The sequence below is a fragment of the Fulmarus glacialis genome, unplaced genomic scaffold (assembly GCF_000690835.1).
Source record: "Fulmarus glacialis isolate BGI_N327 unplaced genomic scaffold, ASM69083v1 scaffold11895, whole genome shotgun sequence".
NCBI classification, from domain to species: Eukaryota; Metazoa; Chordata; class Aves; order Procellariiformes; family Procellariidae; genus Fulmarus; species Fulmarus glacialis.
The window spans coordinates 6,416-22,042 of record NW_009214962.1 but is presented as its reverse complement, the minus strand read 5'-3'; the positions used below and the strand labels follow the sequence as shown (position 1 = coordinate 22,042).

Sequence of the window (15,627 nt, the reverse complement as noted above, 5' to 3'; positions counted from 1 at the left end):
TGGGCAGCTACAGTACCCCATTGTAATGTCTTGTCTTCAAGTCCAATTTGGTTGTACTGAATTCTCGTCAAGCATCTGGAGTAACTAAAGTGCACTGTGTTCTTAATTGGCTAAAATGTCTTTTTTAACAAATTCTAAGATGCCTTTGGGTTTTGGAAGATATAAACCTATCCGTTAATAAGATCATATTCAGTGTTGCTGTCAGCATCAATGCAGCTAATCAAAACTCATGTATCTGTGCCAAATTTAATTAGACTCAGAGAGAATATTTAAGTGGTAAGAACATACTTCTCCCCCATACCCAGTTGAAGTAAGTTTGTATAGTTTGCCTCAAAAAAAGTGCTTTGCTGGGCTATTATGTTTCAGCATCTGTGCTTAAAATGCTCACAAGGGAGCCAGATAGAGAGGCAGCATGCTATGAGGAACCCAGTGTAAATAATGTGAAGAAACAGATTGATTTATGTTCTTAGCAGTCTGCTTCGCTGTAAAGGGTCAATCGCTGTTGAACTAGTGGTGAGTCTTAACTGGCCTCAGAAGCACGCCTTGCTTCTGGCACAGCTTATGTCTGGAGATGCAAGAGACAGGAGGGGTTTGTTAGGTTTGTGAAGCCATGCTCCTCTTAGGTGTTTAGCTTTATAAAAGTGAGAGGTTTTATTGAACAATTGAGTATCTTTTCATCACCAGGTAGGCTCCTATACTTTTGTCTGCATGGGACTGGAGCATGATGCTTTCCCTTCTTGCTTCTTTAAACATCTGGGTAGGTATGATGCGATTTGGTATATTTGATGACAAAATACTTACTAGTAGACTTTTACTGTGGGACTTCTGTTGATAATGAAAAAAACTAAGCAGTAAAAGTATGCTGGATATTTTCTGCTTTTGGTGCACTATATGTGAGAGTTTTCAGGTGATACATCTCTTGGATTGGTGCCTGACTGGGGGAGGCTTAAAATTGGTGACAGCGCACAGCCTTTTTATGGAAACTTCAGGATTTAATGTGCATATACGACACGACCTGAGGTAGAGTGGAGTTGTGCAACATTCAAGAGGAAGAAATTAAAATGCTTAATAGAACATCTTTGTTCATATTTTTAAGACTGAATACTTGACCTGTATTTCCCAATTTCTGTGGGAAGTAGGAATATTGCCTATGAAGCGATTAGGGGAGGTTGGGGGTGAAGTGTTTTGGACAATAAAAACCATAGTGGGTGTTTCAAGAAAAGGTGGAGCTGAGCAGATGAATTCAGTTCTCATTTCAATTTAATTTTTATTGGAAAAAAACACCCCATGTTGCAACAAATCTCAGCAGCTCAGAATAGCTTATTTTCCTTATCCTGGTGTTATCAGTGTGGTTGCGTTATCTTAGCTTCATTCACCTTCTTGTACTATGGATTTCCTCTCCTGAAATCCATTATTTTCTTTCTGGCTGCCTCACACCTCATTATGTACACGGCTCAAATTGTACTTCCAAACACTGATGCTATCTTATTTTGAACCGGTTGTCATGTCCTTAATTTTCATAAGGACATGTGGACTGACATACTTGATGTGACTACTTGATGATATAATTATCAAGCAAAGAATTCATTCTAGCTGTAGAATAAATACACAATGGTAGACAGCTGGATTTAATGCTACTGGGGTTTTTAAAACCATGAAGATAATCCTTTCTGAGTAGGTGAGCTGTTAAAGTCCATGGCTAGTAAAGTGTGAGAATAATTTTTGTTAGAGGAATGTAGCTGATTCTATTCACATAGAAAATGAATAGCTTCAAAATATATAAAAAAAAAGTGTTTGAGGACAAATTGATTCAGTCCTGATTCCCTGGAGGAAATTCCTGTATAACTGGTGGAGACTGACACTCAAATTCCATCCATGTTTCTATAGGATCTTTATGTGTAGAAGTCTATGGTAAGGATATTTTGGTGATTCTGTTCTATGTAATTTTTAAGCCATTCTCCTCTAATGGCTTGTCTGTTCCTTTTTGTAAGGTTCGTGGGAGGGAGGGGGGGAATAGGGTTTTGTGAAAGCTGTTATCTCCTAAATTTTACAGCGCTTCTGTAGAAATTCATCATACCTGTAAGGTAAACAGGCAGATTTTTTTAATGAAATGTATGGAAAAACGGATTGGAAGAAATTAATTTTATAGAACAGTACATTCTGCATAGCTTCGAGTTTGCTGTGTGTTTTCTGTCTTTCAGAGTGCCTTTGTCAGAAAGGAATTATTCAGTATTTAATGTTGGGGGAGGGAGCGTTTTTACATAAGTTAACTATCCATGCATTGTGAATATTAACAGCAGAGAGTGGTGGTGAGATGTGTGCTGATTAAAAATCCCTCTTTAAGCAGCCTGTGTAACTCAACGGCTAACTTAACTCCCTTTGTACTATAGATACAGGACAATCAAATATACTGGTTTTCATACAGTTTGTCTTAGATGTTACGGGTCTGTGAAGTAGTGACTTTGTGAAGTAACTTCTCAAATTCTTTTATTCCCCTGTCCTGCAATTCCATAGACAAGTGGAAGCCTGAGTGCAGTAATAAGGCAGTGGGCAGAGCATATGATAGCCAAAACCTCTATGTCTGTTTGTGGGGAAACTGCCTCCAGGCATACAAGTATTGTATTTCTTGCAACTTGCTTTCAAGCAAGTTTCACCGAAAAAAAAGGTGCAACCAACCAAACCCTGGTTCTCCTGGTGCTTGTATGCCATCCAATATCGACATATGTCCACAGAGCTAGTAAGCCTGATACAGTGATAATTGTGGCTGGGCAAAACTATTTGATGTGCTGAGTAGAAGCATCTTGAGTAAAATTATTTAAAATATCTCTGGCAGAATTTCAACAACCCTCATTCCTCAAGATACTTGCTTTGATGTTGTTGTGCGGACAGCAACGTCCAATCTGTACCTGATAAGACACACAACCTGAATTTCCATAGTGCTCAGGTTTCCAGGAGGTCTTTCAAATAAGTATTAACAAGTTGAAATAGGTCTTGCTATTACTTATTTATTTAAACTTGCCATAATCTTACTGAACGATTGTAGTGTCAGTTTGGCTGAATTAACCACTTTGTGATTTGAATGTGTGCCATATTATGCCTCTTCAGAATCAGCTGTGTGTTTCAAGGAAGCAAGACCTAATAAAATGTTCTCTGTTGGTTTTGCTTGCTTGGACTTGAATGCTCTGCCTGGCAGGAGGGGAAGGCTGTTTTATTGAGGACAGAAGGCCTCTTCATCTGCTGCATAGGTTTTGCTTGAAGTAAGGTCTGAATGGGGTCTAGAAAGTCCCTCTGGGTTCATCTAGCTGTCTATTCTTTGAGAGCAGCACAAGAAGTTATTCAGGGGGAGCTTGCAAGCTTGGCTGCTTTCTGCAATCCATTTCCCTCACACTTCCCCAGCATCCAGAGTTGTTATGTCAAGGCTGTTAAAGGGTATATCCTTGTCTACTCTTCTCGGTCTACTACAACAGCAGTTACAATGTACAAACTCCTTTCAAATACACACTGTACGTGCTATAGATCTTATTTTGCCCTTTGGCAGCAAAAACAAGCCTTCAGGTAGCTTCCAGAAAGGCTTTGTTGATACATGTGTAGTTGTTTCCATAAAGCAGAGTTGGCCATCAACATGGAAATGTTAAATCTCATATTTCCGTATTGTTTCTTTATAGTGCTAGACCATATAATGTCTTTTGATATAGGTGATGAGATACGGTTCTCTCCATCCAACTGAAACCCACCTGACAATTCTGTGTAACTGTCTACTGTATTGAATTTAACTGTTCCTATATTAAAATGAACTTCTGCCCCCAAAAAACACTTAGTGAAACCTAATACTGCTGTGTTATTTTGGTCCTTAATTTGTCATATGCAAGAATGCTTATTTTTGTTTTGTTATCTCCATGTAATAGAATCACGTTCTCCTTCAACAGAATCTGAATTTCATCCTGTTGTGTTTAAAAATGCAAAACTTCAAAAATTGCTTTTCATTGCTGTGTTTCTCATGTCAGAGCATTGCATATGGACTTTCAAATTGAGGACATCACAACATTGAAAAGTGTTGGTGGGAAGGATGTCTTTCCTTGCTAGTCCTGTTCCCAAGAACGTCCACATGTAGGACCTCAGGCATGGCCAAAATTACTTCCTCCTGGCTTCTGTCCCAGTGGCCAAGACCCAGTCCCCAGCTGCACAGGGTCTCCTTCTCCATTTCCATGCAAGTCCTTGAAGAAGTTTGTATTGTTGAGAACTTGTGTGCCCAAAGTTTGTGCTGGAATTGTATCAAACAGAAATTTTAGTTGTGGTGGAGTCGCTTAGCAACAAGGTGGTACCTTGGCAAGAGAATGCTGGCAGGGCATTGCTGTTAAAATCATTAGCTAATGGGGGTTGATATTTAAACAGTCCTAGCTTTCAAAAATCACACTTTTCCGAAGCTGCCAGTTTGGACAGTGGAAAAGCATCTTAAATATGAATTGAGGACCTGGATGGTATTGTGCTGCTCTGTACTATAGCCCCATCTTAAAGTTTCTTTTGAAACCCTGAAAGCTGTGGAAAAGGAGTACAGCTTAATTGGAAATAATGAATTTTGTAATCAGACTGCATGTTGTGGAGTGCATAAGTCTGTTGTGGGAGTGACTTGAGCAGCCATAAGGGTTATATACCTGGTTATAAGGGGAAAAAGTGACAGAGTGGGAAACAGTAATTCTGTTGTGTAGACGTGAGTGCTGATGTGGAGGGAGCTTTGTGTGTTTGTTGATTTTTTTTTTTTTTCTTTTTGTTGTTTAAAGTTTTGATGAACATTATGCCAGGAAAAAGAGATTTAAAATGTGGTTGGTTACTTTGAAGTGTGAACCTGTTTTAAGAACGTGTATGAATTTTTGCCAGTAACTCACCTAAAGCCTTGATCGGATCACATCGTTGTCAGATGCTTGGAGTCATTCGGAGTGCAGCATTGAGCAGTTGTTACCGGCCATCAGTCAGAGAGCAGTTCAAGTATTTGCTTGTAGACTTCTGTGAAAGAGGCTGAAAATAGTGTTTCTTAGTAGCCAGCTGTTGTCAGTCATTTCCTTTTTAACTTATTGTGAAGTATCTTAGGGCTTGGAAATAGAAATACTTGTGGTATACCTGTGTTTGTAAAAGATAAATGGTAACAATGGTTAATTAAATATTCTTTGTGATCCCAAAATCTCCCAATTTAGGAAATTGCCAAAGGCATGGGCTGTGGGTTCATCAGTTACTTCAGTGTCTGTCGTGAACATGAATGAGTCTCAATACGCTGAAGAAGCAGATTCAGAAACCACTGTGTTGCTTGTTGCATTAGAAGTGTATATCTGCAAACACTTCCAGTAAGCTGCAGATTCCATTAAAAAAACCCAAACCACTAACTAACCTGAAATATTAAATACAAAACAAACTCTAAACATGGGATTCGAAATGCTTCGTAGAGCATGCAGTACTTTGCTGTGGGATTAACTGTCAGCAAAAATGGGCTTCATTGTGCATCTTCATTGGTGACTATGGCGGCCTTGACTCCTTCCTTTCAGTGGGCAGAGAGGATGAAGCAGTAGGATATGCAGGTGATACGTAGATTGTCTGGCTGATAAGTCTCAGTATGTGAACTGTAAAAATCTAGAAGACTTTGATGTGCTTGGCTTCCTAAAAAATTGTGGTAAGAATCAGGGTTTAAATGTTACAGAAAAACATTTGAGTGTTTGCAAAATAATGACACCGAGTGACTGCACCAGTTTAAGGAGAAGGATGCTTGTAAAACTCTTTCTACTTTGTGTACTCGCATCCTGGCTCTTTCTTCCTTTGCCTGTATTTGCTCACTTGCTTTTTGTTTTGTTTTTGTGAATTTAATCAAATATTGAGACATCAAATGTATGTCAAAACCAGAGGGCTAAAGTGTTGTGTAGGAATGGTGACAGGAATAGAATTTGAAGAATGAATATCTGTATTTACGCTTATTTCAAAGTCAGTGTAAATGAATGCCTGTTTTGTAAGCAGGATAATTAAAATTTTTTTTTCTTCACTGGCGTTGATAAATCCATTTGTCAGTGTTTCCCTAGGCTGGGCAGTGGTTTGCATTTCGTTGGTAGTGCAGTGCCATCTAGTGACTGCTCATGTGCGGGGGGGAGAGGTTGCCGAGGAGGGATGTTAGCAAGAGCAGGTCGTATGGGTTGCAAGTCAGATGGTTCACAGCCGCAAAAAGACTGCTTTACGGAAGGTCGAGTAAGCTGAAGTATGATCCCTTGCACCCTAAGACGGGACCACTGCAAAAAATGCTCCTTGTGTGAGAGTGTGGTCGGAGGTGCTGTGAGCCGTACAAGAGGAGGATGGTTTTGTTACACAGCCAGCACTGGCACTTGCAAATCTTTTGGTTTCAGTTAGCAATTTGATTGTCTTAAGATCTTTGTAAATGCTTTTTTTCCTCCAAATGCTGTCATAATCTTTAGGTAAAGGTAACTTGGATTTTTTTTCGATGAAGGTAAGCATTTAAACAGTATATATACATTTTTTTTTTCCCCTCTGTTTCTTCACAGCTTGATCACATATTGTCCCCCCCACCTATGCCTTTTCGAAAATCCAGCAGTCCTGAAGTCTCTTCTGGCCCTGGAAAGTCTTCTAAATTTAAGAGGCAACTGAGTGAAGATGGGAGACAGCTCAGAAGAGGAAGCCTTGGAGGAGCTCTGACTGGTGAGTTTGGGGTGTGTGTAATGTCACCTGGAGGTTTAGCAGCTGTGGACCTGATGGCTCCTTGACCCCTGGTGTTTGCCTTGTGGCTGAACTCTTTGAGGGAATTGTGAGCTCCACCTGGAGTTTCCATAAGGTCTCTTCCACAGGGGTTCCCCGATTGTCAGTGGGGTGAGCTCATATTTGAGGCTCTGCCTCCATGGGATGCTGATAGGTGGCCAAGCACAGCCTGAAAATGACCCATTTCTTGAAATTTTCAGAAATATGGCATTTATCTTGCTGACTTAGTTTGGCGGCTTAAGGGTTGTTTGAGACATGCTTGTGTGTATTCATCCATGAGATCACACATATCTTGTTTTCTCAAGGAGCTGAAGTGCACAGATGGTCCCTTTAGACTTGATTTCATTAAGGAAAAAGTGATTTGGCCTCATTTATCTGGTGGAGTCCTCCCAGGGGAGGAGGGGCATTATCACCTAGCCACTGGCTGTGGACTGCAAACTTCTCCTCTGTGGAGCCATGCAGAGGTAGCAGGACGCTCGAGTGGGGCTCAGACCCTCCCTGCCCTCATAGCGTCTGTGGAAGATGCCAGATGCTGAAAGCAAGATTGTGTCCTGGGAGCTGTATAGCTGCGGTGGTCACTGAAGAGTGATTGGTTCTGAATGTGGAGTGAAATGAATGTGAAAACATTGGGACAGGTTAACTGGCACTTGCTTTGTGTATTTCAAGAAAAAGAATTTTTAAATTCACTAGAATCTGGCAAATAAATACATTGAACTTTCCCGTATAAGCCCTCCAGATAAAGAGGGAGAAGGCAGCCTAATCAAAAACAAACGAAGCAAATGTGTTCTGCTGTTGTAGTCTCTGGTCTTTATCTCTATGCTTGAATTATTGCTTGAGGTCTTTATAAAGGGAAATGGATATGCTTTTTGTCTGCTTGCAATATGTTGTGCAGGGTTTCATGTCAGGGTTTGAGAATATAGCGTGCAATGTTAAACTGCTTTATTACTAATGCACTTTAAATGAACCTGAATACCCTAGGGCTTTGGTATCTTAAAATAGTTTAAATATCTTAACAGCTTTCATGATACTGATTAAATTAATCAAAGTCATTCTGATAACAGAAGGTTCTTATTTTTCTTTTGGGATTTTTCAAAAAAATTGATTTTAAAGAAAGCGCTCCAAATAGAGAACTATTTCCTAGAATTATTTCAAATGCTCAGTAATCCGAAGTTAAGAATTTCAGTGCTACCTTGGACTTGTATTTACCTACCTTGTTTTTATACTTAAGTTTTGGGGTTTGGGGTTTTTTTTTTAGTTTCTCTAATGCCTAAGAGTGGCTCACTGTTCTAGTTTGAAACAACAAGAATCACAATATCATTTCAAAAAAACTCAAAAAAACAAAAAACGGGGGGGGACGACACACAGACGAGAAGGCCTTACATTAAAATGAGTGAGCTGACACGTCCTTGTTTTGCGTTTACTTCTATGCTCACACATCCCCTCCCTAATTTCTGTTTGAGTCTTAATGTTTCTGAAAAGATACCCATGGTCCAGAAGGGCAAAAAAAATATTTGGAGACCTGTCATTTGGAAAAGTACTTGATCTTTAATATCACTTTACAGTGATTACTGTCTTCCTTTACTCTTATTCCTGTTTTGTTGCTTTTGATACTCTTAACTTAGGTGTTAGCTTAACAATGAGTATCAGTCCATTGGAAAATCATTAAGTGGGAGTATATAAAGCAAGAGAGAAGACTCCTAGTTTACAAATTTGCAGAGTATTCCTATGCTGATGCTTGTTGCTCATTCCAAATGTTACAAAATAAGTGAATTGTGCTTTGTGTGTTACTTTGACTTTCCCTTTGTTGTTAAAAATACAGTATTATTGAGCCATAGAGCATAAGTAGTATTAACGATAAAAACAAAAATAAAATTTTAATTTGCTTGTATAAAACCGGATAGTTTAAATCCTGCAGGGCTGAATACTAATAGAGGTAAATAGATAGGGTTTTTATCTCTGGGAATAGATCCCAAATAAATGAGTTTATTGGGCTTTACAAGAGGGAATAATGTTATGCATGAAATATGAGAAGAAATAAAATCTATGTTGTTGCAATATATTGAATGAGACTTACAAAACCTGAAGGATTACTGTTCTGAGAAGCTACTACTCTGAATTGGCTAAAGTAAATTACAAAACTCTTTATATAGGAATATGAGAAAAATTGAGAATGATGTACAAGGTCTTTCCAGTGAGAAATGAACACAAGGGAGAAGAGGTTTGGAAACTTGGAGAGGAAGAAACTGAACTTACATTCTACACAGCTTCAGGGAGACTGGAACCCAGATTTTTTTTCCTGAATTGCTCAGTTTTAAGCAGTCTAGCAACCACACGTTTTTAGTGACAAGCAAAGAATGCTCTTTGGAGTTGAAGAAAATTAAAACAATGTTTTTGAGAATAAATCTACTATTGCTTCCTGTTGAAAATCGCTAGGGAACCACTGATATTAAATAAAGTTTGGCCAATAAAAGAAGTGAATACTGCTTCCTGGAGACACCATGCCATTTATTTTGGAAAAGTCGCTTCAGTCTAATTGTTGTGACAGTATTGCTTTCCTTAATCTTCATCCCCAAGGAGGGGGAGGGGGAAGATTTTTGGAGAAAAAGAGACTGAATTTGGAATGAAAAGACTTTATTGGATGTGGCCTGCTATTAGTATAGCAAATCTACTTTAATAATTCATGTTGTGAAGTACTAGCAGTACTGCTTAATAGAAAGGATGAAAATAGTATTTCATAATGGGGGTTGCTAAACATAAGCATTCATGAGATAAAACAACTTCAGAGTAAAAGTATTTGAAAGTAATTTATGACCAGTTCCCCTTTTAATTTAAAATGTCGTGTTTCCAGAGGGTTATAAAGTTTTGGGTAGCAAAAACACAATAATCAGTGTTTGCCTTTCTCCTCTTCTGCTGCTTCTGCATTGTAACTCCTCTCCTGCTCCAGCCTCCCCCTTCCCTGCATGCACACATTCCTGTAACAGCGCTTGCGACATCCTTTACCTGGGAAGTAAACTGGAACTTTAGAAGTTCTGCTTGTGCCACAGATGGTGTAAAACACAGTCCTTGCGCAGTTTGTTCCACTGCGGAATGAGCCCTGCCGCAAAGCTGAGCTGTAGCTACTTGTAATAGCCCAGGTCAGATACAGAGGGAAAAGATCATTGCTTCAGAAGGACGCTGGTGCCCTCTGGGTGCAGTGGCGTTGGAGGAGTGCTGGACAGACTGAGAGCAAAGCGTGGTCAGGTGAGGTCAGCTCTGTTCTTCTTCGGACAATAGACTTCTGTGTGTATATGTGTATTTAAATGTCTCTCCCCATAGACTTAGATTGCCTTCTTAAGGATTCCTAACAGTGCACAGACTGGGGCTTTAAAACTTGTTTCTAACCAGGAGAAAGATGTTTAATTAAAAAGCTGCTTTTCTGTGGTGGCTGGTTTTCTTGATCTCCACAAACTTCAAAGGGCTGTCTGCAGTCAGAGGGTTTTTGGCTTAAATTGTCTACAGATTTTAGTTTGCTGTGTTCAGAGATGCTTAAATAGAATTCATGGCAGAAGGTAATGTGAAAGGCTGAGAAATTAAATGAGCTTTTACCGCAGGGGGAGTTAACCTGGCAAATCACTCGGACAAGCAAATCGAATTGGCCTTGCTTTCATGTCCCATTGCTGCTCCTCAGTTTGCACCGCGGTGTGCGGTGCAGCTCTGTTCAGTCTCCTCAGCTGCTCTGGTGCAGCATTTGGAGATTGCTATCTCCCTTTGTACTTCTGAAAGGTATGAGAGCATATTGCTGGGAAGAGTTTGTATTTTGCAGGCTGCTGCAGCTAGCTCAGTTGTCTCTCTACTATACTGATAAGCTCTGCAGTTAGATATAAAGAAAAAAACCAGACTTTGTTAGCTATAGTTTGAACTTCTTATCTTGCCTCCTGTTGTCTCATCAATAACTGCTTGGAAACAGACTTCCTGCTGGGCTAATTGTCTCTAATTGTGGTAGGTCTGTTATCTTGCTAACCTTAAACTGATCTTACAAAAATACTGGTGACATAACAGATACAGATTTCATTTTATAGCATCTTTAATCCAAAGATCCTAAAGCACTTTACATTAATGAAGTTAGCTCATGATCTAGTGACGTATATATTTTTTTCTTCTCTAATATTCCTGCTTTGATCAGCTTTCCATCTAAGTCATCAATCATCCAGATATGCTCAGCAATTATTGCTATTCCCATATAACTAATCAGTGGTTGATTTGAAATGAATTTGGGGATTCTTAGTCTGGTTTTTGCATCAGAGATTCATCACTCTACTAACACTAATTAGCAGAAAGATCAACAGCTTTATGGGCCATGAAGAACAAGCTGTTCTCTTATCCATGGATTAGCATGTGCTGGCATGACTTGGAAGGGGAGGTTTTCCCTGTTTATACAGGGAAGCAGTTGGCAGTGGTAGAAATCCAGAGTTTTCACAAACATTATGCTGTATAAATTTTTTTTTTTAATTGATGTTGTTGAAAATGCAGATTAGCTCATTAAGCCTTACAATGACAAATATTTGATACAACTTGGTGGATGGGGAAGTTGGGCATAAAATCACATGACTTGTACCTTGAAACCTCTTTGGAAATGGTGCCTTCCCATTCCGTACAACTGCTTATCATAACAATGATGTGATTATTTTAATGGCAACATTTTTTAAAAAATATTTTTATCATTGATGGCCAGTTGGTGTAGACAAGGGGAAGCGTTCCCTGTTTTCTCTGTACAATATCAAAATTGTTTACCGACTTCCAGTTATGGGACTAATTAATTATGCATGTGCCCCTCCATAAAAAGCCCTGTGATTTCATAGCTGTTTCTGGGGATACATCTTGGTGGGCTCTGTTGGCCCATCTCTGGCTCCAGAAGCCAGGGTGCTGTGGGATGTGGGGGAAGGATGGCTGCCAGCGCTGAAGCTCTATCAGATAGGCTTTTTATAGGAAATGTTACTTCCTGCGTTTTCTTCCCCACGCGTACTAGAGCAGAAGTTTGTTTCAAAATTGCTTCCATCTTTGTGATGCATGACAGGAATGGACATAGTTCAGAAAGTCTTTTCAGCTGCAGCTGCCTAAGGGCTCTCCCTGACAGCAGCAGAGGGAGGATAGCAGCCCAGCCACTGGTGCTAACGCCACTCGGTTCCTGGGTACAAAAGGTGGGAAGGTTCAACAGCCAGCTGTGCATGGGGACAGGCACAACACGCTTCGTTCAGTGGCACTGCTTACCCAGAGCATGTCCTGGAGTCTTTTCACTGCCTTCCTCAAAGGCTTCCTTAAAGCACCGTACCACGTGTTAAACTTCTTCCAGAATTAGTAGAAAGAGATAGAAGCAAGCTATTCTGTAATTACACACCTGAGAATGTTTTTTTTTAAAGCATGCAGTATAAAGCTGTCTTCTACAGTTGAAGTAAATATATTCTGCTATGAAATACGCATTTTTAAATGGTTCTTGGCGCACTGGTGGTTGAGATGACATTAGGTTATATTTGTCATTGTCAGTTACCTTCATCATTTAAGGCTTCAGTCAACCTGCATAGCTGAGTTGATTTTTACTTCCCTGTGCGCCTAGCAAGATAATTTTCATATTCTTTGACATGTCTGGAGTCTGCATCATGTAATAGTCTGAGATGAGAACAGAAGATACTGTATTCTTATCTCATTATTTTGCCTTTAACTCCTCGATTGCTGCTTTATCGTGCTTGTATCATCAGAACATTGTGAAGTTGATTGTTGTTGAGATCAAAGCAAACTGTTGCAGTAAGAGTGCCTAATTAGCAGATACATTTGCAAGTTGCCTGTTTTGAAGGGTTGAGATTTAGAGTTTAACCCTCTTTGGGATGCTTATAAAAGCAGCTTGAAAGTTGTAAGAGTAATTTGTCATAGTGGAAAATAAAATGTGGAGAAAATGAATACGCATATTAAATTTCTGAAGTTTGAGCTGTAGCTCCTTAAGAAATACCCCAAGAGCTGTTGAATTAGCTGGCTCAAGTATGCTTAGCAGTGTAACTAGAAGCACACATGGAAGAACTTGCCTGGAACTTAGTGAAATGCTTGGGTTTAATCAGCTGATTACCAAAATCTGTGAGGTTGCAGTCCTATTGTTGCTAGTACCTGAGCTCATTAGTGCAAAACTGTCTCTGCAGTGTGTTTATAAATAAACTATAATTGCACATCAGGACTGCATTATCTGTATGCCTAGAGGCTTAAGTCTTCCTTTTTCACCTGTGGACTCTCTAAAGTGGATGTTGTGAAGCCAGTGGTCTGACCACGTACAGAGGGAAATTGTACCTGCCTGCTCCAAGACGGATGCTTTAACATAAGTTGAATGTACAGCTTCAGAAATGTTTGAGAAGAAGGAAAGGCACTTAATCCTTAGAATGAAGGTTGAAGGCTTGAATGGAAAAGTTTATAGATGCTTTCCAGTGAAAACAGGGGCAGGCTTTTCTATTAGGAAACTTTTCACCTTTTGAAAAATGACTATAAGCGTGTAGTTACAAATCTTTTCTTTAATCATGTGGCATAGCATACCTGAAACAAAAATAGGGGTCATAGTAGGGACTGTAGAGAAAGTAGCGTGTTGACACATCACTTCATGCTTGTCATTCGTAATAGAGTTGCTGAGCATTTTCTTCATAGTGCAATGGAAGCTGTTTGTTTCGTATCTTACCGTAATTTCTATGCAGCAAGTAGCAAAAAATCAAATGTTGAGATGGTGGAGAGTTGCGAGCCAGGAATATTGGCAGCTGGCTGAAGTAGCTGTTCACGTAGTGGTTGAACTGAGCAATGGTGAATTTTCTGAAGTTCTTAAAATTAGAGCATGTGTATTCTAGGCACAGCTTGGTTACAAATTTGCCAGTATTTAGAGTTGCAAATAAGAGCTATCTCTGAGCTCTTGGTGTGCAGGATTCTTATTTTGCAAAATTGACTGTGTATCAGAAGGAGCAATACAACTGTCTCATCATCACTTAGACGTAGTCCAGTTTAATGAGCTTTTGGGTACCATCATGCATTCAGTCTGAACCTTAAATTTCTGTTTTTTCTCCTATTATCAGAGTTTCAGAACTGGACCTTCAAATTTTTCTAGAACAGGTGTAAACTGGAAAAAAGGGTGAAGGGGAAGCAGGAATATCTGTGTATTAGGGTTGTGTTGTAGAATGGACCGGCAGTCTGTAAGTTTTGGAGTTACATGTCAGAAGTTGGGGGAAAAAGGGTTTATTTGTTGGTGAGGTAAAGAAAAGGAAGCAGCAGAACATGCCCATCTCTGAGCTCACTGATAAATAAGATATCTCCAACTAATTATTTTGCCGAGTTGTGTTTCAATAGAGTTGGGAGGTGGGGAAGTAGAGTTGTAAATGATAACTTCAGACTGTAGGGTTTTTTTGTCATGTAGATATCAGCGTTACTGGCAGGCTAATACTGCTATTGTGGTAGACAAAAAAGCCCAAACCAAACAACAAAACAAAACAACAAAACCAAAACCAAACAAACAAAACAAACAAACAAAAAACCCAGAAACTCCCCCCAAAACAAACACTGCCCTCACCCGCCAATCTAAATAAAACTAGACAGATTTGCTGGTGGTCCCAAATGGCTTTCAAATATTTTATTGCTGTCACAGTACTTTAATAATAGATTGCAAATCATCAAAATATAAATGTAACTTCAGTGAGTATGTGTTAACAGAGGACCTTTGAGTAATTTCCATATGAGCAAAACTCTATATTGTCTTCTAAGTGTCTTTGAGTGAAAGAAATTTGTTCCAAGCATGGAAATGATATTTATTTCTGGGAGGAAAGCTAACTGTATGTGATGACTTATTCTTGGTAATTGACTTATAAACAGTCTTGATTCTGAATCCCTTTGTAGTTAATGGAGGCTTGATTTTTTTTTTTATACATATATTTTGGATATAGATCTAAATCTGCATCCTATGAGTTTCTGGTCTGAAACTGGATGTGTCCTTTTCCAGTTCCAGTTTTGCCAATATTGATGAAATTTTAAGACAAATTTATTGCTTTTTTTAAGATCATAATCTCACCCCGAAGTTTTGCCTTTGGTGGGCCACATTTATTTCATGCATGACCAGCTACCACTTCATCTAATTTTAGAAAGTGAAACCAAGATAGAGCATTTTAAGGAGATTTTGCAGTGCATCAAAAGTGAAAAATCTATAATGAGTGCAATAGGATTTTTTAGAGGGGCTTCTTGTAGAGAAACAAAAGAATTATAATTGAGTCAGTTGTAATTATAGGCTTAACTGAGCAATGTTATGTTTAGTGGACAGATTGGTTGAACCCAAAATTTCACCTCTTGCATCAGACTGGGAAGTTGGCATTGTCCGTTAACTTCAGCCATGTGCAGCTGAGTAATATGCAAAACATGCTAATTTTCTTAAGTTGTGGGCAATAAATGAGGCAATAATAAAATGGTAACTCTTTTTTGACTGCTGGTAGTCATTTGAAATTTAAGTAAAGTTTGTTGATGCAGCCACAGTAAAATAAGGCAAAATATTGAAAAGTTTCCTAATGATGGCTTTAAATCCATCCACTATTCTTTTACTTTCCAATTACTGCTAATGGGAATTATGGGCTTTAATTCTGCCCCCCACTGATGTGAGAATAGACCCTAAAATTTACAACCTCCACATTGTTTCCTACAGCTGGGCTGTCTGCAACAGTTAAATTTGAAGCAATAAAGCAGAGTGCCCTAACCTGATGGTAAAATACTAATGTGGGAGGCTCTTTGCCTTTCACCTGGCAGGTGTCTGAAGCTGTGGTGAGGCTTCACGTATCTGTGGGAGCGAGAGTGATGGTATGTTGCCTCCAGCTTTGGTTTCTACTTCCCGCTGCTCCGGCTGCCCAG

At 39.3% G+C, this 15,627-nt stretch overlaps 1 protein-coding gene across 1 annotated transcript in view; it reads left to right on the top strand.

The window, feature by feature from the left end:
• Positions 1–6,165: 6,165 nt before the first annotated feature.
• LOC104077508 (microtubule-associated serine/threonine-protein kinase 4-like) overlaps positions 6,166–15,627 on the top strand; it is a gene marked incomplete at its 3' end in the record, with an annotated part of 15,749 nt that continues 6,287 nt past the window's right edge. The window contains exons 1-2 of the mRNA XM_009578781.1: positions 6,166–6,222; positions 6,534–6,687. Coding sequence (XP_009577076.1) covers positions 6,166–6,222; positions 6,534–6,687 — 211 coding nt within the window. The remainder of the gene's footprint in view (positions 6,223–6,533; positions 6,688–15,627) is intronic.